Source organism: Leptopilina heterotoma, unplaced genomic scaffold (genome assembly GCF_015476425.1).
Source record: "Leptopilina heterotoma isolate Lh14 unplaced genomic scaffold, ASM1547642v1 Lhet_58, whole genome shotgun sequence".
NCBI classification, from domain to species: domain Eukaryota; kingdom Metazoa; phylum Arthropoda; class Insecta; order Hymenoptera; family Figitidae; genus Leptopilina; species Leptopilina heterotoma.
The window spans coordinates 3,785,768-3,812,994 of NW_025111131.1; the positions used below are offsets into that span (position 1 = coordinate 3,785,768).

At 24.9% G+C, this 27,227-nt stretch overlaps 2 protein-coding genes across 2 annotated transcripts; one reads left to right on the forward strand and one right to left on the reverse strand.

Moving 5' to 3' along the window:
• Nucleotides 1-2,409: 2,409 nt before the first annotated feature.
• Nucleotides 2,410-15,789, reverse strand: LOC122508819. The gene is made up of 6 exons (XM_043622382.1): nt 15,543-15,789; nt 15,179-15,232; nt 11,875-12,144; nt 7,386-8,136; nt 7,087-7,295; nt 2,410-4,863 (listed from the first exon to the last, which is right to left on the reverse strand). Exons 1-6 carry the CDS (start codon nt 15,636-15,638, stop codon nt 4,789-4,791), a joined length of 1,455 nt encoding a protein of 484 aa, XP_043478317.1. The 5' UTR covers nt 15,639-15,789; the 3' UTR covers nt 2,410-4,788.
• A 705-nt stretch (nt 15,790-16,494) lies between these two features.
• On the forward strand, nt 16,495-24,440 carry LOC122508856. The gene is made up of 3 exons (XM_043622450.1): nt 16,495-16,762; nt 16,850-16,922; nt 20,473-24,440. The coding sequence occupies exon 3, from the start codon at nt 20,677-20,679 to the stop codon at nt 24,163-24,165; it is 3,489 nt and encodes a 1,162-aa protein (XP_043478385.1). The 5' UTR covers nt 16,495-16,762; nt 16,850-16,922; nt 20,473-20,676; the 3' UTR covers nt 24,166-24,440.
• The last annotated feature ends 2,787 nt before the right edge of the window (nt 24,441-27,227 follow it).

The window sequence follows — 27,227 nt, forward strand, 5'->3', positions numbered from 1 at the left end:
TTTTGCTAAGGCTTTTGACACTATTGATACACTTTAGCCGATCATATAACAACTAAGATCTCCAGTCCCTTTAAGGCCTTGGGATATCTGATAAGATTCTCAAAAAATGTTTCTAACATATATACGATGATCTTATTGTTATTGTCTTATTGTCTCTAGTCCTATCAAAAAAGGAATATGCCAACCTAGGATGGGACCCAATTTATAAAAAATATGCAGATGATATTGAACATATACAAAAACGCTTTTTGAAGTACCTGTCCTTCAGGGTCGATGGAGGATACCCCCTGCAAGGATCTGACTATTTAGCGTTGTGTGAAAGGTTTGGTTTTGTTACCCTTGAGAAACGAAGAATCATAACTGCAACTATGTTTATTTTCAAAGTCCTTAATTCCCAAATAGATGCTCCATCGCTCCTAAATTTGGTAAATTTTGGAGTACCAACATCATTCTCTGGCTCAACAATACAATGTATTCACTACTATGAATCCAAATCTGGACCTATTTAATAGCACCCAAAATGAATTTGTGTCAACGATTAAAGATTATGTTATGAAACTTCGAACACAACAATAAATATGTAAAATTATTATACTCTATTAACTATGTATATAGAAACCCATTTATGGTCCCCATGGACTGCGGGTAAAAATGTAAATAAATAAATAGATTATGAAATTTCCTTGTTTTCTGTTCCAAGACTTAAACTTTTCAAGAAACCTTTCTGGCCGTTTTGGTTTAAAAAAATAGTCGATTTTTACTAAGAAATTTAACGCCGCCATTTTGTTATAAAATTTTAAATAAAAATTTTTTTCTACACTTCAAAATGTATTTACCAACCCTTCTCAAAAAGAAATCCTATTCCTTTTTTATTTTCCCGAAACAAATCATCAAAAATTGGTCTCTATTTCTGCCTCTAGAGTGGTGTTACCCCTTAATTTATTTGCGCTTAATAATTAATAAACTCCTTTTTCATTAATATACTACCAGTCAAAATTGAGAGACCACCCATTTTCAGGTGAATGAAAAACATTTTAAAACATAAAATTTATGGAAACTAAAATATTTTTCTGTTTATTTTTTGAAAGATGATTGAATTTTAAAAAGAGCAAGATCTTCAGAAGATTTTGAATGTTTTACAAAAATGTGAATAACTTCTAAACTAATGAACTCTTTTCAATGATCTTAGACTTATTTTAAAGGTCATTATCTACAGAATGAGAATTATTTATAGACATTTTTTCTTAGAAAATGCAGGTCGTCAAAGTTAGACAAAACAAATTCAAGAATTTTGAAATCATTTTTTTGTACTAAATACTATATTCTAGAAAATATATAAAACATACGGTTATTCAAATTTTTGTAAAACATTGAAAATGACGATTTTTTAAAAATATCTAAATAAAATATTGGCCAAATGACTTCTGAAAAATCTTGTTCTTTTCAAAATTTTATCATCTTTCAAAAAATAAAAAGAATAAAATTTTAGTTTCCATAAGTTTTACGTTTTAAAATGTTTTTCAATTTTGACCGGTAATGTATTATTTTTGCAACAAAAACGCACCTTTGAATTGACGTGAGGGATTTTTCCTCACTTTTAATTATTTGATCGATCCGGAAAAATGAGCGACCTTACGGTATTTTCACCGTAGGTGGCGCCTGTTCTCGGCCACTTACCGGTAAAGCTAAGCAATTTTCCATATTAATTACATGAAGTGCTGTGTGGTGCGCATACGCGATTCGTGCGAATATGACTTCGCTCAGTGCGTAGATATAAGCGGATCACCGAACTATGTACTTCGACAACCGTACCCGACCTCTCATTGCCTGGAGGGGGAGGTACCGGTTCGAGCTAAGAAATAAAAGCAAACTTGAAATCACACAAGCTAGCTTAATTTTTCTCCTATACCCATTTTCCTATCTTCCATGCTACGAGCCTCGACTAGCAGCTAGACGGAGAAGGAAGGAAGGATGGAAGCTATTCCCCAGCCGCCTTGGGTCCCCCACCGCCTGCCAATTCTCTCCTAACCACGATGTCAGCTCAAAGGCCCCCATCGTCCGCCTCACTGTCACGTACCCCCCCCCCCCCGCTCAACGACGATACCAAAATTTAACCTACATCGCCGCACCGAGGGTTGCATTGGTTCCCCATGCAGTTCCCCATAAGGGTTAAATTTTCATTCCCCTAAATTCTCGCGGGTCAACCGGCCACTCTTAAAATACTAAAAATTCAATCTACCCTTTTAAAAGTTTCGCAGCACTCTTCTGTGAACAAATTTGACGAGAAATTCCCTACCCGTAAAAAAGGGAAATTCGCCCATGTCAGAATGAAAAATATTAATTAACGTCCTAGGGCGTTAAAAGGTTAAATAATATTAAACGTCTATAAGGAAAAAATAATTGAAAAAGTTTTTTGGACGGAAAAAGAATTTATTTAATTAAAAATTTTACCACTGTTTAGCATCAAATACAATCTTTGTTTTACATTTTTTTCCTACAACTGTTAAAAATACGAAGCCAACCCAGGTGAGAAAAATTCGTACGATTTCCATTCTAAATTTTATTCAGAATTCGTACGCATTTCACACGTTACGTCTATTAAATTGCGTAAAATCTGGAAAAAAAAATTTCATTTATAATTCGTACGAAAAAACGTTTCAAAAAGTCACAAAAAATTTGATAGATATTTCGTGCGATTCGCAAAAATTCTGAACAAAATTCCGAAAGAAAATCAAATCGTAGAAATTATTTTCACCTAGGAAATATATCTATACTAGTCTTGATAGTTGATAATTAGATTTTAAAAAATAAATTATAAAATATTAATCTTACATTATTTAAAAAATTTAATTAACAAAGATTTTATTACAAAGAATTAACACAATAGTATTCATTGTGATAATGTTATTACGACACAATTTTTTCATTTTAATTATTTAATTACACTTGGTTCACAAGAAATATTATTTAAAATTTAGTTTGCATGTAAAATCTATTTATTACAATTCTTTTATAATTAATCTTTTAAATTTTTTTGTTTCATGATTCTTTAAACTTTTCTAAAAATGGGCTTTACATTTAATTGAACATTACAATTCAGAGTTGTACTAATCTTCATTTTTTAATATTTGCAAAATTTCTTAAAGGCAGCCTTAACTCATAAGAAGATAGACTTTTACTTTAAGAACTTTACGTCATGTGGTGTAAACACACTCATTGAAATCAGAATGATTCTTTATAAAAAAAAGCATAAAATATTTAAAAACTTATAATACGTAAGTTTTTTCTTTCATCAACTCGTTATACTTAAAGCTACGTTTCAGAATATATCTTAAAATATACCTTAACTGCAGATAAAAGAAATACACTTATATTGTATGTAAGTTAAAATTACAATAATATAAGAATTATATTACTATAGGAATAATTGTACCAGACGCTTATGCAGAAGAGCGTAAAAGGAAATTTAGTTTACAACCTTTTTGTATGAATTTACATACAACACCAGAATAAACAAATTTTAAAATCTGATTATAATCTTTAAAGAGACAGGGGAAATTTATATTTTACCCGTTACTGTTTCTTTGTGTTTTTGTTTTTTTGTTTTTATGTTTTTTTTACATAATATTGATTATTTACATATCATTTACGCTTATGCTACAGAAAGTAGAAAAATATTTTCCATTTGGCATTTATAGAAAATAGAAAATTGCTAATCACTAGCAAAATACACATATTTCAATCCACTGTTATTTTCTTCCTTCTACGTTTTCCTGCAATGCGACATTCTTGAGCTGTAGTTTTGTAGTAACATTTTTCTGAATCAAGGCCTTACGTTTGATTAAGTTTGCTTAATGGTAAATGTCTTGAGACTTAAGAAAACTTTCAACTCATATATTACAATTAAACAAACATTCAACCTCAACTAATTGACATTAATATAAAAGAAGACAAAAAAATTATCGATATCGTTATTACATTTTCTTCCATGATTTATAAACAATTTACAATCATTTTAAGTTATACACTGTAAAAAATTCTTTTTCAAGTGTCAATAGCAAATATTAACTTTATAAGAGCTAAATATAGCGCAGCTCCTGCAAAAATTATATATTTCATTCAAAATTAATGAAATATGAACTGATAAATTTTTAAACTCATACTTCTCTCCTAGTAACATTTTACACATTTACATGCAAATTTTAGACGGATTTTTTACAGTGTAAATTTATAAAATTCAGAAAAAATACATAATTGAGAAACGTTCTATCTACAATAAATAACATTACACTAAAAATGTGTATCTCAAAAAAAAGACGAACAATTTCACCACAAAATGTATTATTATTTAAAAAATAAATGAAATTACTTTAATGTACAATGAGCATGAAATTATAATAGAAAAATAAAGTAAAAATTGTCAACAACATTTACAAAAAAATGAAATTGCTTTTACTGTATTTACACAAACTTTCTTTCAAAACAAACGTTTCATAAATGATAAAAAGATTTTTTTTTTTATATTTTATGTAGAATATTTTTAAATGGGACTATGTCCCGTTAACGAAATACTTTTAAAAAATTACTTCAAATTCTAAAAAATTATCTCTGCATTGATTTTTGAAGCATTGTTTATTATAATATTTTAATGACTCTAAAGATTGGACAATTTGAAAAATATTAAATCGCGAGAAAAATATATTATACAAAAATTATATATCTTTAGGGTATGAAACATCATTTATTTTAAACATAATTGAAAAATCGTCTTTCAAGTTGAAACGAAAATTATATCTCTTCAATGTAATCAGCAGCAACGTTCATTGAGAATTTTGTCACCTTTTTATCAAGCACATCGTCAAGCTGAAACAAATTGATTTTAATAAATATAGGTTGTCACGCTTTTGATCATTTCAAATTCCCTGACTTTTACAGGTTCTCCTAGTTAAAAAACGTAATTTTTCCAGGTTTTTAAAACTACATTTGTTGCCAAACAAAAATTTTACTTTGTTTTTCCCTGTCTTTCTCTTGAATTCCAGACAAAATTCTTACTTCTCCTTGAGTCTAAAGAATATTCTCATTCAGTTTAAAAATTATTACTCAGAAAAAGGTTCTATTGCAATTTTTTTAAATAAATATTTAATCATTATTATTTTTCTATAGAAATTAAAATTTTACAAAACATTCGAATTCAAAACTTTTTTCAAATTAAAGAATTTAAAAAAAAATATTATAAAACATGACCTACTGATCAAATCATTATTTTATATTATAAGAATCTTGTTATTGTAACTTCATAAAAATTATTTTCATTTCAATTTAATTATTTTTAATAGAATGTAAAGAAATTTGAATTATTTAAAAAGTTTTCAATTATTTGTCTATAAAAATTCAATTATCTTGAAACAATAGAATAGGAACATTTCAAAAATCTTATTTTTCAGATTTTTCAAAAAAAACTTTGCGATAATTTAATGTTATTAAAAAATTGTAAGTGTGTATCTTTTTTTAAATTAACTAATAAAAATTTTAATTATTAATCTTCGCACTAAGAAACATGAATACATTAGAATGTGACTCTTTATAAAATTCAATTATTTATAAATTATTAAATTAAAATACTTTGAAAATTCGATTTGTTAAAAAGTTTTTAATGAAATTCTTTAACAAATTTAATTATTTTCAGTTGAATTTTACCAATATTTGAATCAGTGACTAATTTTTTAATATCAAATAAATTATTTTTAACTAATTGAAATTTAGAGAACAGTATAAATATCTATAAAAATTGAAATAAAAAGCGATTTTTTAAAAACAAATTAAAATAATAAAACTTTTTTTAATTTGGTGAAAAAATTCCCGGTTTAGCATAAAATTCCTGGCTTATTCCCGGTCAAATTAAATTCGCGGCTATTTCCCGGTTTTCCCGGTTAGTAGACACCCTAAAAAATAACAAACTTGAAAATGAAAGTGAAAGTGAAAGAATTGAAATTGAGGGCTTACAAGAAATAAGGGGAGACGTGCCATTTCCTTAGCGCGAATTCCCTTATTGTATATGGGGCATTCCAGGCCAAATCGGAAATTATTTTGCTTTTGCATCTCAAATTTTTTTAAAACATTTTTTTTCTTTTAGTACTCTTTGAAATGAGCTACCTTGATTTTTTCAAATTTTTTCATAAAGCGGTTCAGGAGATACAGATTTTTGAAAAATTACGTTTTTTAAAATATTTTTAAAAAATTTAAAAATAATTTACGATAAGATTTTAAAATTTTTTAAATAAAATTTCATTTTTAACAATGTATGTGTCGATCAATTTTTTTCAAAATTTTTTGTAAGAAACTAGCACTAAATTAACAATTTTTAAGCCTTGTCTGATCGTGGAAACTCCGTCTGAAAACACATTTGCTTTGAAAAATTTGTGTGATTTTGTCAAATGGCAAGTTAGTCATTTGGCCACCACTGCGTGTATAAATATTCAAATTTCAAAATAAATAGATCCCATCGTTTGCCCACAATCTGACAAGACTTAAAAATGGTTAATTTAGTGCTAGTTTCTTACAAAAAATTTTGAAAAATATTGATTGATACATACATTGTTAAAAATAAAATTTTATTTAAAAAATTTTTAAATCTTATCGTAAATTACTTAAAAATTTTTTTAAAAATATTTTTATTAAAAACTACGCGTGAAAACAAAACTTTTCATTATAAAAACGTCCAATTTGATCAATTTTTGACCGAGTTATAAGCATTTAAAAAAAAATTTACGTAAAAAACGTCATTTTTCAAAAATCTGTATCTCCTGAACCGCTTTATGACAAAATTTGAAAAAAATCAAGGTAGCTCATTTCAAAGAGTCCTAAAAGAAAAAAATGTTTAAAAAAAATTTGAGATGCAAAAGCAAAATAATTTCCGATTTGGCCTGGAATGCCCCATATGTAAACCCTTAATAATAATCGATTTCCAAAGTTCCGACACAAATAAATTCATATAATCAAAGTTCCACTGTAATTAAAAAAATGTTTTTCAAGGAGTCCAAAGTTTAATTTTTCATAAAAAAATTATTTTTATAATTCAATACTTACAAATGACTTCCCACTAATTATTTCTTCAATCTCTTCACTTATATCATCGCTCTTCAGAACTTCTTCATTATAAAGAGTGTCTTCTCCTTTACTTGGTGATTTTAAAGACAAGTTAGATTTACTTGGCTCTTTAGAAGGGCTCTGTTCATTAGCACTTCCAGAAGCAGATGATATAAAATCTTCATCATAATTATCAGCCACATCAGTTGCTACAAATATTTGATAAAAATATCAATAAATCAGTGGTTTATAAAGAAAGATTACAATAATTTTAGTTAGATAACTGACCGCAGACTCACCAATTTGCATTAACTGCTTCAAATCACTGATATTAGTCTTTTTACAATTTAATGGCGGTAGATCGCTAAATATAGAATTCGATTGAGAAATTAGTGGCGGTAATTCCCCTAATAAAGAGTCGGATTTATTTAGTAACACATCAACCTTTTCAACTCTGCCATCAATAATTATTTCGTCAAAATATACACTTTTCTCAAAAGGTTTTTCTATAAGGATTTTCTTTTTATTTTGTACATTATTTTCTATTACACTTAAAGTTTCTTGTTTAGAGGTATTATCAGTTTGAATTGTTTGCACCTCTTTTAATGAAGGTTCCTTACTGATTTTCATTTCTTCCGTGAAATTAATTTCATCTAACTTTTGTCTATCCTCGTGTAATAATTTTTCCGAGGCGTCCGCTTTCTTTTTCTCACTCACTGAGGTTTTAGTTAATAATTTACAATTCTCCTCACTGTCAATTTCGTTGTATGCTGATGTTTCAAGTGCATTTATGCTTTCGGTATTGGAAATGTTACTGCTTAGGCTACTACCTCGTATGGTATTGGAATTTTTTTCACTCTTTTTCTTATCTGTTATTGTCACATTTAATGGAAATTGTGATAAATTATTTTCAACTTTTTCCGATATGTTCGTATCGTTGCATTCGAGCGAGGAACTATTTTTTAATAATTTTGGAATACTAACTTCAAATGTTGCATTATTTAAACGAGTTGGAGTTACATCTAATTCGTCTAATCCATTACTGTCATTCTATAACAAAATTCATTTCATTATATTATGTTTATTTTTGCAAAATTTTATTTCACTTTTCTGTAATTAGATATACATGGTAAAGATATTTATCATTCAAAAATGTGATAAAACAAACTCCGACGAGTTTGATTACTTCTCTCGCTTTGCTCGAGCAGTAAACTTCAAACTCATCGGAAAACAGCTTCTTTCCGTACTTGGTGCACAATGTACTATTTTTTTAAGATTAAGGACTTCGGGGAGAAAATGGTGGTTTTGAAGAATACATCTCTCATTTAAAAAGAAAATAATATTTTGGGTTGGGATTTTTTGGAAATAATAAAGGAAAGTGCCCTGACTGAGTCTCTTCTTGGTATTTTGCATGATTTTTATAAATAATTGTTTAAATATTCGGTTTATACCGAAAATGTCTTTCATAGAATACATTTCTTCTTTTTAATAAAATATTTGGGGGTTAAATTCTTTGAAATGATAGAAAAGAGTATTCTGACGGAGCCAATAAAAAAATTTTTTCTATTTTTTTGGGTAAATTTTAAACCAATGTAGTTTTTTCACAAGTGATCACACAAATATTTCGTGCAATGCAATCGAACGCCCGTTTTGTCACCTTTTAAATGCTTTTTTTAATTAATTTTTAAGAAAGTTATCGTTATTTTTAATTTTTAATTTTTAAATTGTTTATAATTTCAAGCTTTTTTAAACAAGTTTTTTACCACACTTTGACCTCACATTTTAAATCATATTTACACGACGCAGGCCTCGGATCGACTTTAACGAACAAAAAAAGTCGCTTTAGTCGATTATTTAATTTAGTGTTGTCACAAATATTTTATTTTCTATTTCCCTGATTCTTCACTAATTTCTAAATTCAATTAATCAAAACTTGTATAATTTTGCTAAATAAAATATTTAAATACTTCTTATTTCTTTTTTCACCAGGAAATAAAATTTAAAAAATTTCAAATTCTGAAATTTAATAATTTAATTATTTTCTACAATTTTTAACTATACTTCATTTCTAAATCAATTATCTGTATTACTTTTTAATATTTTTCCGAAAGTTCTTCAAGAATCCAATTATTTAAATACAAAAATTCAATTTTTATAATAATTGAAATCGTTCATTTTTCTTTTTAAAGATATTAAGGTAGAATATATTCAAAAAATTTTAATAAATAAATTCGTAAAATTAACTTTTTAAAAATATTTCTAAATAATTTTTGAAAGACGCAATAGTTTTACAATTACATAACAATAAAATTTTTTTTTTTTAAAATTGAAATTTGGTAAAATCTTTTTAAAAAATAATTTAAATTTAGTAAAATCTTTGATAAATAATTTAAATTTGCAATGAATTTTAATTAAATTCCTTAAAATAATTAAATTTGGCAAAAGTTTTAATAAAATTTCTGAAAATAATTGAATTTTGCAAAGAGTTTTATTAAAATTATAGATGAATTAGAATATTAATAAAATTCCAGAAAAAAATTGAATCTTGCAAAGAGTTTTATTAAAATTAATGAAAATAATTGAATTTTTCAATAAATTTTTTAAAAATTCCTGAAAACTGGATTTAGACATAAATTTTATTAAAATTCATGAAAATAATTGAATTTTGCAACGAATTTTGATAAAATTCCCTAAAATAATTAAATTTTTCAAAGAAATTTATTAAGCGAATAAGTAATTGAGTTTTTAAAAAATATTTTAAAAATAATAAAATTTTTGATGAATTTTAATTATAAATAATTTCTCAAAAATTCTAAAATAGTAAATTTAAAAAAATTTTAAATTAATATTATATAATATAATTATATAATTATAATATTATATAATAATAATAATAATAATATAATAATAATATAATATAATAATAATATTATATAATATTATATAATTATTATATTATATAATTATTATTATATTATTTAATTGTCAGAGAATTACTTTTTTCAAAACTATTTTAATATTTTCATTTTTTAGCGAATTTACACTTGAAGATTATTCATTAAAATTTTTAAAAATTCAATTATTTCCAAAATTCTCAATAAAATTCTATAATAGTTAATTTTTAAAAATTATAATAAAATACTTGAAAAAAAGGATTTATTTTCAATTAATTTTACTAAATTTCAATTATTCAAAATCTTTTTAATTGTATATTTCAAAAATTTAATTAGAAAAAATTTTCAAAAATAATTTTTGAAAGATTTATCTACAGCTATTTTTTATACTGCGCGTAAAAATCGAAAAAAGTTGCAGCATTTTATACTAAAAATATGGTATTTTGTCGCAAAATTTGGAAGAAAAGTCGAAAAAGTCGCAATTTTTTAATATAAGTCGAAAAAAGTCGCATTATTTGAAAATAGTCGAAAAAAGTCGAAAAACCATAATATCCGAGGACTGACGACGTATAAACATGTTAGAAAAAAATTTGTTTAAAAAAAGCTTTTAACATTTTTTTTCTAATTCTATATATATGGGCAATTCCACGTGAGATTTCAGTCGACCTGTTAAAATCGGTCAAACATATTTTTTTTATATTCTGTATCGAAAAAAAACAGATACGTATTTTTTTATTTTTGTTTAATTGTAAAAATTTTCGAAATTTTGGACTTGTAATTGTAGATCTATATTCAGTAGCTTATAAGCCCAAAAATATTGAGTTTAGCAAAAAGTTGTCAAAGAATGAAAGTTTTAGTTTTCTTTCGACTTTTAAAAAATGTAAAAAAATTTTTTTTATAAACAAATTAATTTTTTTTTAACTTTGGGCCGGATTTTTTTTTATTCTTTTTTAATTTATTTTTACCTTATAATATAGAGAAGATTTTCCAAAAAGTCCCGAAATGGGCCTGATGTGTTAAATGATTTTTAAAACATTTTGGTTGAAAAAAATTATTTAAACAATTGAATATTTTAAAGCTTGCATGCAAGGATATCTTGAAAAATTATTGTTTATTTACAACTTTTTATCTCATTGAGCTAAAGAGTTGCGATTTTTTCTCAATTTTGCAACTTTTAGGCCGAATGTAACCAGTCACTATCAACTAACTAAGAATATAAATTTTACCAATTGTTTAAACAAATTACTATTGTTTAACTTCCACTTTTTATCCAATTTAGCTGCAGAGACGCAATTTTTTTCTCAATTTTGCATTTTTCCAAGCCAAATGTAACTAAGTGACTAACAACAATCTAAGAATTACAATTTTACCAATTGTTTAAACAAATTGTTATTTTAAATTTGAAGCTATCGCAGTAGTAATTTCAATGATGTAAATAAAATTTTTTGTACTTAACATTTTTATAATAATAAATATATTGTTCACAATTTTTAATCGATAATTAAGTCTTACATTAAATCTTACCTCACAAAAAAAATAAAATGTACAAATGAGAAACAGTTGCAACTCTGTAGCTCATTTTGATAAAAATTAAAGTTAAACAATAGTAATTTATTTAAACAATTAATAAAATTATTATTCTTAGTTTGTTCTCAGTAACTGGTTACATTCGTCCTGAAAAGTTGCAAAATTGAGAAAAAATCGCAACTCTTCAGCTCAATTAGATAAAAAGTTGTAAATAAACAATAATAATTTGTTTAAACAAATTAGCAATTGCATGGAATAATGTTTAAAAATCAATGTTTGTGTTATTAAACTCTTAAACCGACAATTGTTTTTAATATTTTGAATTACAAAGAATTTAAATCTAATAATATTTTTTGAATTGTCCTACCTTTTGTGAAGTTATAAAGGCACCATTGATATTATTTTTTAATATTTCTCCAAGCAATGGTTCAGTGGAGCTTATGCCCAACTCTTCGCATAATTTTTTTCTTCCTACATAATTATACTCTTTTCCAAAATAAGTTTCTGGATCGTATACAGATATAGTGTAATCTAATCCAAAATACTCAAGAAATTCTCTGACCAAAGAAAATAATAATTTTCCTTCGGAACTTTGCAGGTACTGTTTTACAGTTTTGTTAAGTAGAGGTTCAGGAATCTAGAAAAAAATAGCATTTATATCAAGATATTTTTCTATCATTTTTGTATTTCTTTTTTTGTAGTCAATAATTTTTTATAAAAAGGTTTTTTTTTATATAGACATGTGACGCTCCACGATTTCCCAGTGAAAGATGCCCAAAATATTGTAAACTATGGTTATTCATCTTTAACTGATAATACCCAGAAGATAATAAGATAATAACCCCCTTTAAAGTAACGGTGTAAAAATCCACTAACAATTTTTTATTTTATATACTGGACCAAGTAAATGTTTTTTATTTATCTTTCACATTTAATATTAATTATAGTTAATATGAAGTAAAAATATATTCTGTAATATAAATAAACACCCAGTAATAAGGAGTGGATTAAAGTGGATTGGCACTTTTTGCCCTTAAGTTCCAAACCAATTCTGCCTTTGTCCGCAATCATAATGAATTCCTTTTACTATTGTTAAGTTGTTCACTTCTATCCAATTTAATTTCTGGATAGATTTACGTTAACTTGGGGGGTATATTAATTAATATATTATATATTAATTATATATAACAGGCATCACAGTATCTTTTTTTCTCAAAAAAGGTGAAAAGGTGAATTTTCTTCCTCAAAAAGGGGACAAAAAGGGGCCAACAATTTATTTGTTTACGCAACTTGCATTTATAATTCAAATTTTTTATCATATAGCTTCTATAAATTTTTTTAAAAATGATTCGATTTAAATTAGAGTTACCACAAAAATTTAATTTTGTTTTTCTCTGACTTTTTCCTTCGCAATCAAGCGAGCGAAAATCGTTTTTCTCCACGAATGGTACACGTTACTTTGTCCAAAAACTGCAAAACATATTTTATTTATCTTGATTTTAATTTATGAGGTTTTTGCGGTTATAACAATATTTAGTTATTAATGTTTCAAAATTTGTAATCCCCTGTATTTTTTATTCGTTAATAAGAAAATGTTACATTTTTAATAATTAAAAGGAAAAAAACTCTTTATGTTTTGTTAATAGTTTTGTTACGTAAGTCATCCTTTATAAAAAAAAAAAAAAAAAATTCGAATAATTTCAATTAAACTTTTTGAAAAAATTTATTCTACAGAATTTAAAAAAAAAAAAAAACTTAAAAACTTCGAATAATTTCATTTAAACTTTTTGAAAAAATTTATTCTACAGAATTGTTAGTTAAAAATATAAAAAATAATTCAGATTTTCAAAGATTTCAATTCGAAACTTTTTTAAAATTCAATTATTTCTAAAAATTCACGCTACAATGCTTTTAATATTCAATTCTTATGTAAAATTTGAATTGAAATTCATTTTTAAATCAATTTTTATTAGAAAATTCTACGAGAATTTAATTATTTAAATACAAAAATAAATAATTTATATTGAATAATTGAATGTTTCTCAATATTGAATTCTCATAAAGAATTTTATTGATAAATTTTTAAATAATTAAATTCTTTTGACGAATTTAAATAAAATTTTTTAAAATAATGACATTTATCGAGGTATTCGATTAAAATTGTACTAAAAATAATTGAAATTCTGCGATGAGTTTGATTATTTATGAAAATAATGTAATTATTGCAAAGAAATTTATAACAAATTTGTAAATAATAGAATTCCTGTGAAATTATTTTATTATTTTTTTTTTTTTTAAATAATTGAATTCTTTTGGAAAAGTTTATTAAAATAGTAGATGTTGAATATAATTGAATTTAGGAATATTTTTACAAGTAATTGAAATTTTGCCAAGAATTTTATTAAAATTTTTGAAAATAATTGAATTTCGAAGAAGAATTTTATTATTTATAAAGAGAATTGAAATTCTGACGAGAATTTCTTTAAATTTTTTAATATAATTGAATTTCTGCGAAGAATTTTATTACTTTTGAAAATAATTGAATTTTTGCAATCATTTGAAACTTCTCCAAAATTCAAATTTTTTTAGTGTTTTTAACTAAAATTCCTCGTTAATTTCTTTATTTTTAATAATTAATTAAATACATATGTATATTAAAAAATTTAACTAATTTCAGAATAATTTAAATTTTGAAAATTTTTTCAAAAATTTAAGTTCTTTAGAATTTCTAAAATGAAATTCATTAATAATTGATATTTTGTAAAATTTGAAATTAAAATCTTTTGAAGTTCATCTATTTATGAAAATTGTAAACGCAACTCTTTTAAAATTGAATTAATTTTGAAATATTTAAGTAAAATTATTCATTAAATAATTTCTACGTATAATAATTTTATGATAATTGCTCAAGAATTAAGTCATTTAAAAAGAAATTATTATCAGAAATGGAAAAAATTGTAGGTTTTGTATTAGAATTTTTGATTTTCTAGAAAAAACTATTAATAACAATATTTTAATTATTTGAATGTTAATTAATTATTTTTCTAGAGGTCTGCATTCTGTTGAATGAACCACCTTATATTTTATAAAGTTCTTTACGTTATATTATTTAAATCATTAATATAAAAAAAATATTTATATTATGTTGGTGTTAATAATCTAAATCAAAAATAAAACACCGTGAATTCTGTAACATTGAGTCTAAATTTTATGATTACACTTTGAAAAATATTTCAAAAAAAGAAAAACTTGTTTATTTTTGATTAGAAAAAGGTGAAAAAGGGGGAAAAAAAAAGGGAAAAAGGTGACAAATAGTCAAAAAAAGGTGATAAAATTGAAATAAGGGGACAAAAGGGGAAAAGGGGACCAACTTTGATCAGGGTGACAAGCAAGCATTGAGAAAAAATTCCCTGACTTTTTACTAACTTTATTTCTGCTTTCTTGGGACAATAATATGGTAACTAACATATTTAGCAAAAAATTAATATCAAATGAAAGTAACAAATATTAATAAAGACCATTTAAGTCCATGTAAGTCATCTAAAATTTATTTTTCTTTTCAAATATTGATCATTATTTCTAATATTAAAAATCATATTAATACATGAATCGAATACGTTATTTATATAAATAGTTAAAAAAAATTTGTACTAATTCAACTTTGAACTTACCATAACAGACTCCTGTTCTTCAAGAGCCAAAAACACACTTGCTCGTAGCTCAGCCTGAAATAAATTATTCTTCAACTTCTAATCACTTCTCTTAAGAATAGTTGTTTACTCTTTTTGGAATTACTGACAAAATTAAGTTCAAAAAATTTTGTTCAGTACTTTGTTATAAATAAAAAATGTTATTTTAAAATTTGTACACAAATCGTAATTTAATGTTATGTACTTGTATATGAATACCGATAAATTATTATAATGAAAAATCAAACTCCCAAATGTGAAAGTTATAAGTAAATCTAATATTTAAAGTATATGAATATTATAGTTGAAAGAAAGACTGTATGCATATAAATGATATTCTACTTACTCGAACTTTTGCAAGTACTCCATTGTTCTCAAGAGTCTGAACAACCAAATCTCGCAATTCAGTGTCCTCCTCCATAGAAATATTACCGTCGACCATTGTATTTTCCAATATTACATAAAACAAAAGTATAGGTACACGTTAAAAGTAATCAAAAACATAAACATTTACTACACCATGGCGGTTTTTCTTTTAGTGAATTTGTTGGTTGGATTGGATTTCCGCCGTTTCACTTGTCAGGGCAATGAATGTAAACACGAAGTAAGTTTCATGAAATTTATGAAATATACACGTAACTGTCAAATATCATGGCGGGAAAATTTAAATTATGTAATTTCACGTTCCTGTTGTCATGGAAACACGTATAAAGGTGCGTTCATACCTGCGCAGGTAACAGCTGAGTCAAAGCGTAAATGCATGAGAGTGAAAGAAACAACCTCATATCACTATCTCTTTCACTCACATGCTTTAACGCCGACATGGGAAATCTAATTTTTTCTTAAATATTTCAAAATTAATTCAATTTTAAAAGAATTGCGTTTACAATTTTTCTTCGCAATAATTCAATTATTATTTTCATAAATAAATAAAAAAAACTTTATAGATTTACAATTATTTTCATAAATAATAAAACTCATCGTAGAATTTCAATTATTTCTAATACAATTCGCGAACGTGACGAATGAGATAGAAAAAGATACAAATATATTTCTGTCCTTTTCTAACTCATGTTTTGTATTCGCGAATAACGTTCGAGAAACAGTTGTGCTTAGGCCTTTAACCGCAATACGATAACGATTGCGGTTCCGGTTAAAGTTTCTATTTTGCGTTGGCCTAGGAAGTGTAAATGCACCCTTCAGAAAGAAGCTAGTAGCGCCATGTCAATAAAACGAAACTTGTGGTTACATCATCTAAACGACATATTTCTCTCAAGATAAAAGAGTTATTCTACAGATACCTGTTGTAACGTGCATGCTCCTTTGTCTAAATGTTTTCAAATACTTGCTGCCAACTCTATGTCGGTGTGGTCGGTGTTAACAATTATTTTTGCGATTTCTGCTTATTTTTATTATAGCGAAAATTGAAACATTCTGTTCCACAGGCAAATGTAAATAGAGAACATTTCTGCTGTGCGATGTAAATAATGTAGAAATACCAAATTTATATTTTTCACGAATATTTTTCAAGCAGAAAATCCACTTCCCTTTTTACTTTTATAAAAGGTTAGAATTTGTTATTATGACTGGTATACTTTAAAAATTTATTTTCAAAAAAGTGCACAATAATATGTCAATTTATTTACTTCACAGAATTCAGGACTTCTCGGTCATTCATGAAATTATAAACAACTTGAATAACAAACATTAAATGTACAATTTAAAGGTAAGAGAAATACGTATTAACTGTGATTACTTACAAAACTTTATTTAAAGTTAAAATACCAGGTTTATCATAATTATTTTCTATTTCTTCAAATAAATGTACTTTTATTTTCTTAAACATTGTATTTTTTTAAGTTAACAACATGACTTGTTGATTATATCTGTGCCGACAGACAGTTAACCTCAAAAACATTATATTTGTCATTTATTTTTCTTGAAATTTGTAAAACAAAATTATTATTTGACATTTTTTGTTTTAAACAAACAAATTACTTCTAAAGCATTGTCATCAAAAGAATTCATATGCAAAGTAATTCTTTCAAATAATACAGGGTTGCCAAAGGTCAGGGGAGTCAGGGAAATCAGAGAAAAGTTGTTTGCCTCATAAACTATGAAATTACTACGAATTCTAATACAAAACCTTCAATTTTTTTTATTTCTGACAATAATTTCTTTTTAAATAACTTAATTCTTGAAGAACTATCATAAAATTATTACTTAGAAATTATTTAATGAATAATTTTACTTAAAAATTTCAAAATTAACTTGATTTCAAAAGAGTTGCGTTTACAATCTTCATAAATAGATGAACTTCAAAGGTTTTAATTTGAAATTTTAGAAAATTTCAATTTTTAAAGAATATAAATAGAAATTTTAAGAACAACTGATTACAGAAATTCAATTATTTTCAAAAGTGATAAACTTTTTCGCATAAATTCAATTATGTTCAAAAATTAAAAAAAATTCTCGTTAAAATTTTAATTATCTTTATAATAAGTAATAAAATTCTTCTCCGAAATTCGATTATTTTCAAAAATTTTTCTCATTTTAATTATTTACAATGTCTGCTACTTTATTAGAACTTTCCAAAAGAATTTAATTATTTTTAAACAAAATATTAATAAAAACTTTACAGGAATTCAACTTTTTATAAATTTCTTCGAACCAATTCAATTATTTTTAATTTTTCAATGAAGTTTCTCGAAAGAATTCAATTATATTCAGAGAATTTAAGAAAATAGCTCTAAGAAATTCAAATATTTTAAAAAATTTAAATACAATTCTTTAAAAAATTCTACTATTTAAAAATATTTTTAAAACATTCTCTACAAGATTGAGTTAAAAAAATTGCAATTTTAATAAAACTCAATTATTTTTACAAATAGCAAATTTTCTATAGGAATTCAATTATTTAAAAATATTTGAATAAAATTCTTCGCAAGAAATCAATTATTTCCATAAATAATAAAATTTTCTCGGGAATTCAATTATTTTTAAAAATTTGATAAAATGCTTTATAAATTTAAAAATATATAATAAAATTGATCATAGAATACAATTATTATTGTCAAAAATGTATGTAAAAATCTTCGAAACAATTAAATTATTTTGGTAAAAACTAAAATTCTTCCCAAGAATTCAATTATTTTCAAAAATAAAATTTTTCACAGGAATTCAGTTATTTAAAAAAAATTTAATAAAATTCTTCGTCAGATTTCAATTATTTTCAATTTTTCAATCAAATTTCTCGAAAGAATTCAATTATTTTCATAAAATTTTAAAAAATTTTGAGAAATTCAATTATTTAAAACAATATTATAATACAATTCTTTATAATAAATAAATTATTTTCATAAATAATAATATTTTTCTCCGGAGTTCAATTATTTTCACAAATAAAATTCTTCACAGGAATTAAATTCTTTAAAAATATTTTTAATAAAATTCGTTGCAAGAATTCAATTATTTTCATAAATAACAAAACTTATCGCAGAATTTAAATTATTTTTTATACAATTTTAAATAAAATGATAGAAAATTATAATTGAATATTAAAGGCATTAGAGCGTGAATTTTTCGAAATAATTGAATTTTGAAAAGGTTTCAAATTAAAATCTTTGAAAATCTGAATTTTTTCATATTTTTAACTAACAATTCTGGGTAATTAATTTTTTTCAGAAAGTTTAATTGCGGATTTTTTTCTTTTGAAATTATTTCAAGTTTTTTTTTCTAATATATATTTAATTCAAGAATTTACGAATAATTTAAATTTTGTAAAATTGAATTGTAAACAAATGAATTTGAAAATTCTCAACGAACTTTTTCAAAAATTATTAAAAAAATAATGCATTTATAGAAGAATTTTAGTTTAAAAACACGAAAAAAAATTTAATTTTTGAAAAGTTACAAATTATTGCAGAAATTCAATTATTTTCAAGAGTAATAATATTCTTTTCAAAAATTAAATATTGTTCGAAAATAATAAAATTCTTCTTAGAGATTCAATTATTTTCACAAATTATAAAACTCACATCGCCGAATTTCAATTATTTTTAATACAATTTTTATCAAATTTTGGGAAAAATATAATTATTCTTAAAAATTTTATTGACATTCGTCGAAAGTATTCAAGTATTTAAAAATTTGTTTATAAAATTCTTTATGGAAATCGAAGTTTGAGAAACATTCAATTATTCAATAAATTATTTTTTTGTATTTAAATAATTGAATTCTAGTAGAATTTTCCCATAAAAATTGATTTAAAAATGAATTTCTTTTCAAATTTTAGATTGTCAAAGGACTTTTTCGAAAATTATTAAAAATAATCGATTTAAAGAAGAATTTTAATTGAAAATTCTAGAAAATAATAATTGAATTGATAATGATTTTATCACTCGGTCATCTTTAATTATTATGAAACATGAATCATGTTAAAACATAAAATCATGTTTTATAATATTATTCTCAAAAGTTATTGAATTTTGGAAATCTTAATTCCTATAGAAAAATAATAGGTAATGATTAAATATTTATTTAAAAAAGAAGTTATTGATGTTTTTGAATAATTTTACAATTAAAGAAATTCGTAAATAAATGTAAAACATTTTTTTGAAAATTTAGTAATTTTTGGAGTGAATTAGAATATTCTTCAGGGTCAGGGAATAAAGTCAAAATTTTTTTTGGAAATCAGAGAAAAACAAAATTAAATTTTTTGTGACAACCCTGTCAGGGAAATTTCTATAAATTTATACAAACATTAAAATTTTTTGTGAATTAAAACTTTTTTTAATCTAAGAAAATTTAAAAGATTTTTATTACCGTTTGTTTCTATCATTAGACATTTATTTATTGTCAAATATGTCAGTTTCTACATTATAATAAAATTTATTTACTGAATTTGTTTTATTTTCATTTTATTGATTTTATTATTTAAAAATACAAATTTGAAGAACTTTCAAAATTATTCGATTGAGTTACAAATTTTATAGAAACATTTAATTTAGTTTATTTTATAATATTATTAATAAAGCAATAGTCTACGTTTTTAAAAACGAAATGATGATTGACAATTTATTTTATTTTTACTTCAAATTCATGTTATTTTCGAACAATTGTCTTTGAAGAAACAATTTCTGAAAAAATTGAAGCACATGAAAATTGGCGATGAATCTTGAAAAAGAATTCTTTTTCGTTATTAAAAACGTTGCAGACTTGAGCTTCATAATATTTATCTTATTTATGATGTATTAATTTGGTTCTTGTTATTTCAGCTTCATGAAGTCTGCGCCTTTACATCGAACCAGTTCACATATTGACTGATATCAGATTCAGATATTTATGAATTTTCAAAAGGAAGTTGTACATAACAGGTATAATTTTATGTTTTCGCAAGAAAAAACAAGACTCAAAAACTTGAATCATTATTACTGTAATCGTTACCAATATAAGAAACTTATTCATTGTGTTCTTTAAAAATGAATTCAACAAATGTTAACACTCACTTCAAACCGAAATGTAAAGGTTCAAAATATTCTGGTTCATCCGAAGAGTATTACAAAAAAGGACTAGAAATTTTGAATCCCGCTATGAAAAAATTTTTCGATTCACTCAAAGTCTCGCCGAAAGTATTATTTATTCAGTTACATAAATTCGATAAATATGCAGTAAATGGATGTTTATATAAACGGAGAAATAAGTCGACAATTCAATTTTTGACTCCTAGTGAAGTAAAACAAATAGCGAAGAAGGATGTTGAAATTATGTACAGTATTGTGAAGAGAAAAATACTTTCCTTGGGGAAATTAAATTTCCGCGGTATCAGCGACACTGGGTCAACATTCAATGAACGATCGACATTCAATGTTGACGATGAAATCTTCGACAAAATGTCTTTTAAGAAGAAAAGCATTCAAGAGAACTACACAACTTGTGCACATTGTGACAGGAAGTTTTCGACATTGAGTGGTTTGAAGCATCACATGAAGACGGGGCATTCGTTAGGGGAACTTGATGAGACTGGAGAATTCGACAAGAATTGTAATAGAAATCCACTTTCAGAATTATCAATGCTTGCGAGGAAATCGTCGAGTGAATTTTCCTGTGATGTATTGTGTTGCGCGTGCCTGAAAATAATTGTCGAAGTTCGACCGTTTTTAGATTCTCTTGTAAACGATGTTTGTCTTTCGTGTTTATATTGTGAAATGCGAATATCCGCCATTTATTTTTTATATCACGTTGCCACTAATCACCTCTCTTGTAAACAAGACGAATGCGATTCTAAATTTATAAATACCGGTTACAGATTGCGACAAGTTTTGACTATGGAAAATGAGTTCGAATGCATACACGTGGATTGCGATCATTATTACTTCATTGATTTAAATGAACCGAATATTAGTGTCACTGTTGACGACGTGGACTTGAGTCAAATAATAAATTGTCAGGACAATAGCGAAAGTGCGATTGATTTTCAAATTACGAATAAAGAAGAAAAAGAAGAGGAACGTGAAGCCGAAGAAGAAAATAAAGAGGAGCAAGAAAATGAAAAAGAACAAGAAAATGAAAAGGGACAAGAAAATAACTGTAATGGTCTTGAAATGCTTGCAACTAACATTGAGGTTGATGGAAATGAAAAAATGAACGAGTCTAAATGTCAAACTTTTAGTTCTGTGTTAATGGATTCTTCTGCAAAATCTGAAGATTCGCAACAAATTTCACTCGTGAAGTTTCCTTTCCGTTGTAGCATTTGTAGGATAAATTTTCCACAGGAACAAAAATTGCTCCAACATCTCTTCATTAATCATCGTTACACTTTCCCTTACACTTGTGACATTTGTTTCGCGTGCTTCAAAGAAATTAGAGAATTGGACATTCATCGCTATCTCCACATAACGAAAAACGAATCGACAATAACTGAAAATTCCACTGTAGAAGCGATTTATCGAGAGGAAAACTCGACAACTGAGGAGGAGGAATTTATGGAAATTAGTGCGATATCGATATCGACTAATCAAGAAGAGAAAACCGAAAACTGCGATCAAAATCAATTCTCAAATAAACAAGAACCAAATCAAGTGGAGGAAAATTCTTCGAAGCATTCTAAAGTAAAAATTTCCTGTATAGTCGAAAAAGTGGAATACCCTCTGGACATTCACAATTTGTATGCACACATTCGTAAAGCTAATGATCCGACAGAAATTAATAGTTCCGAATTGAGACTCGAGACAAGTTTCACTAGTGATGCTAGTCCACGAAAACGTAAAATCTCCGACACGTGTGAAATAAGAGAAAGCGAATCAACTGTGGAATCTTCGACAAATTTTGAATGTACAATTTGTGGCAAAACATTCAGTTCACAGAGAATTTACAGCGAGCATATGTTCTTTGTTCACGATGCTGAATTGCAAGATTCTGTCGTTCTCGACATTCTGAAATCATCTCCAGAACAAGCACCGATCATTAGATCCAATTCGAAAAAACCAAAAATAGAAATAATCCCTAGTCTTAATAACGATAATTTAAAAGCGAAATCTACAAAACTTGGATCAGTTTCGGATGATTTGGGAAAAAGATCGATTTTAAAAAAAACGATTACAGGTCCCGTAAAAACGCAAAACTTGAAACAATCAAAAACTCCAATTCAGACTTCGAAGGTTTTTAATGTAAAAACGACGAAAGTGGTATCGAAAAAGAAGGAAATGACTATTTTAGGAAAAGAACTAAAAACCTCGAATCAAATTTCGGTCGAGAATGTAATAACAAAAAAAATCGATGCTCTAATGCTGTTCGCTTGTTCGGATTGTAAAAAAGTATTTTCTAGAAACACAATGTTGGAGAAGCACAGACGTTTGAGTCATCCAAGTAAAGAGGGAGGACAGAAAGGAAAAAGAGTCTGGGAATCAATTGTTAATGCTCCAATAACTGACAAAACACATCTGACTTGTCCGATTTGTAAATTTATTTTCCGTACAACGCAAAGTTTACAGGCCCACCTAATGGCAAATCATAGTCGCGTCACCGACATTTGCCCCCTTTGCAAGAAACTATTCCCCTTTGGACGTGGAGTGCGACATATTCTTAATTTTCACATTGTTCCAGGTTGCGAACTAGAAAGGAACTTCGAACTCTTCGAAGATGGCGACACAAAAGATGATGTGAACGAAGCAATAAAAGTACTAAAAGAAAGAAGATTAATCGCCCTCTACGGCTATAGTAACTATCAAGTATTGCACGATTTCACATCATTCAAATGTAAATACTGTTCTCAGTTCTTCACAACAATTGGCGACTATCGAAATCATTATCTTCAGGAACATGACAAATTTTGTACCCTCTGCGATATGCTCTTCAGTGACAATAAAAATTTCCTACGACATTTGACCAAAAAACATTATTCCGCCAAGCATTATTTATGGTTCACCGACACGTTCATCGCGGCAACTCTCCTAACTGAGAAAACAAAGAAAAATTTATCCGAGAGCTTTGAGGATATCATCGGGAGAAAATTGCATCAACTGAAAGGAACCGAATCAATTGAAATTGAGGAAAAAGGCCCGAATGCAAACGAAAACCAAATAAATGAAATACCGAATAATTTACCTCAACAACCAGAGTCAATAGTCACTTTAATTTTACCAGAAAACCAAATAACTGAAACAAACGGACTGCCAGAGACAAATGTCTTACAACTGCCGGAATTTTGTATGGAATGTGAAGTCAGTGAGAATGGAACTCTTGTCATGCCGAGTGACAATGGTTCTCGTAGTGCGATAATTGTGGAAAACTTGAGTGATATAAGTAATGTAAACGAGAAAAGTGACTCAGTAAATAATTCCGTTTTTCACCCTATCTCAAATTGTATTCTAGATTATCCAATTATTTTTAGTAATATCAATAATTTACACAATGACAAAGTCTTGACTGATGTAGACACTGATATTGATAAGGAATTTCAAATTCAATGAAAAAGAAAAATAATTAGACATTATCAGAGTGTATTCCGAAATTGTCGGATCAAAATATTCAGTTAACAATTTTGAAGTTTTTTAATTTTTGCCTCTTGTTAAAAAATCGAATTTGCATAAAAAAATTGTTCAGAAAATATTTTGACTCTTCGAATTTTTATTTTTTCTAAAAATCGATAGACTTTGAAATTCATACGTAATTTTATTAAATACAAAATTACGAAAATAAAAAAAAGTATGTTACATACAAAAATATGTTTTTGTAACATTTTTTCAAAAAAAAAAAATAGTTTTCAGGTTAAAAATTTTAAAAAATATGATTATTATTAAATTTTATTATACGAAAACTCATTTGTTTTTTTTTCTAACTAATTTCAGAACATAAACTTTTTTTCAAAAAAAATGTTTTATCGAATAAATTTTTAACAATTTTTAATAATTTTTTTTTAATAAACTTTTTTTCAAAAAATTATTAAAAATTTATTCGGATAAAACATCTTTTTTGAAAAAGTTTGTTCTCAAATTAGTTAGAAAAAAAAACAAATGAGTTTTCGTATAATAAAATTTTGATAATAATCATATTGTTTTAAATTCTTAATCTGAAAACTATTTTTTTTTTTTTTTTTTTGAAAAATGCTCAAGTTTTTGTTAACATTAATTTTTTCACTCAAAATTTTTTTTATGGATACAAAAACATATTTTCTACAAAATTAAGTATGAATTTCAAAATCTATCAATTTTTGGAAAAAATAAAAATTTAGAAAGGGTCAAAATACTTTCTGATTATTGAATTCCTCTTAAAAAATTAAAATAAAAATAATTTTATTAAATATTTAAAATATTTTCTTCATAGAGTTGAAAATATAGGTTTACCCTCCCCTTAATAGTTGAAAACTTTTATTTTTAAATTTTCTTTGAAACTTAAGAACTTAATTATTAAAAATTGATTATCCCTCTAAATGATACAAATTGAGTTCAAATGAGTTCAAATTTTAACTGTTATATGGGATGATGTTAATCATTTCAAAATCTCTTTTTCTAAATTTTTAAGAAAATTTAAATAAAATAAATTTTTTCAGGATATTAAAAATGTTATTTTTAGAAAAAATTTCGAAATTACATTATTTTTTAAAATTATATAAAATTTTGAAATTTAATATTCTAATTTAATTCCAAGTAAAAAATTCCAAGTTAAGTACATTTTTCAAAAACAAAAATCTTTTCGAAAAAATTAATTTTTAATTTTTAAATTTAATTTCAACGAAATAGAAAAGCAATTTTAACTGAAAATTATGGCACAAGTAATAAAAATATATTGCCTAAAATTTTTCATTTAAAAAAGATAATTTTGCAAAAGTACATAATTAAAAACTGAATATCAGGAATTTTAAAAAATTGTTATGGATTGAAATAATATTTTTTTCACATTTATTTACAATAATGCATTTTATCGTTTTTGAAGATTTTTTTTATTATATAAAATTGTCTCAAAGTTTTAATAAAAAGAAATTACATTTTGTAAAAGTAAATCGTACACTCTGCAAATGTCTAATTCCATTTTATAAGTTAAAGAATAGCCAAGGATTTAAAAAACAATTTTGTTAATTTAATAGATACGTAACTTTTTGGAATATATACTTAAATGAAGTTCAAATTAAAATATAATTACTGTATATTGATTTAATATAAATTTTATATCGCTTTATCAATTATTTTTAAAAATTATCTTTCTATACATATATTTATTAAATAAATTTTTTAAATGTTACTCAAATTTTTAAAGAATATTATCGTCGTTATAGCTTTTTGTTAAAATTCAAATTTCATTAAGTAAAAATTATGAAAAAAATTATTTACCATTTAGCTTAAATATCGTAAAAATCTGTGACTGTCACGATATTAAATTATTTTTATTAAGGAATAGAAGGAATGACAAGGAAGCTGAACTATCGAACAAAATTTAGTAACTTTGTTAAAAGAAACGACGTTAAAATTGCTGCGTACAATATTTTATGTTCATTGAAATTTATATGAAACGCAGAATTATTTTCTAATATAGTGCTTCCTAGTCGTCGATATATGGAATGATGGAAAAAAAATGTTTCATCATCAAAACTGATAAAAATCTTTAATGTATTTAATTCTTGTAATTTTTTATTCATTTAAATTTTAAAAATTCCTCTAATAATTTATTTATAGTTATAAACTATAAATAAATTTCTTTTTCAACAAAATGATCAGAAACATTTTTTTTCCTTGTTGATAATTATCAAGCGTTTAATGCATTCCATTTATAATAAAAAGAAAGAAGTTACTTATTTTTTATAAAAAATTTTCATTAATAATTTAAGTTTATGGAGTTCATAATCATGTGCTTCTTAAAAACAATAAACGCAACGTTTCAATGCAAATAAAAATATATATGTGACGAAGTACATGGTACAAACATTTTTGGAAATATTTTCTCGATTTTGTATGTATATAAATATATATATGTAATTACGTTTTAATAATAGTATTAATAATAAGCTATAGTTTTATGTATCTATTATATATTCAGAGAAATTAAAAAATAATTTTTTGTAATGATGTTATTTATTTTATTTATCTACAATCCATTATTATTTTTTTAAATTGCTTAGAATTATTATTGATCCTCAATTAAATCTGTAGATTATGTACTGTTCCTTGGAGGGCTAACTAGCCCTAGAGGAACTTTTAAAATTTAAATAAATAAATAATTAATTTTATGAATATTTTTAATATTCATATTTAGTTTTACGGTAAAAAAAATTAATAAATAATAATTATTACAGTAAAAGGTTTTAACAAAAAAATGAATAATATTATCCATAAAATTTTTCAAAGAATTTAAATTATTTAAAAAAATTTTAATAAAATTCTTCCTGAAAATTTTATTATCTTCATAAAAAGTAAAAGTTTTTTGAAAATTTCAATTATTTTCTAAAATTTTAATAAAATTTTTTTTGAAGATTTCAATTATTTTTTTTTGAAGATAATAAAATTCTTTGGAAGATTTTAATTATTTTCATTAATAATAT

Coding starts and splice junctions, on each gene's coding strand:
- LOC122508856 (XM_043622450.1), top strand. CDS start 20,677: ATGAATTCAACAAATGTTAACACTCACTTCAAACCGAAATGTAAAGGT.
- LOC122508819 (XM_043622382.1), bottom strand. CDS start 15,638: ATGGTCGACGGTAATATTTCTATGGAGGAGGACACTGAATTGCGAGAT. Junction 8,137..11,874: donor CCTTTATAACTTCACAAAAG/GTAGGACAATTC, acceptor ATTTTGTTATAG/AATGACAGTAATGGATTAGA. Junction 7,296..7,385: donor GAAGCAGTTAATGCAAATTG/GTGAGTCTGCGG, acceptor AAATATTTGTAG/CAACTGATGTGGCTGATAAT.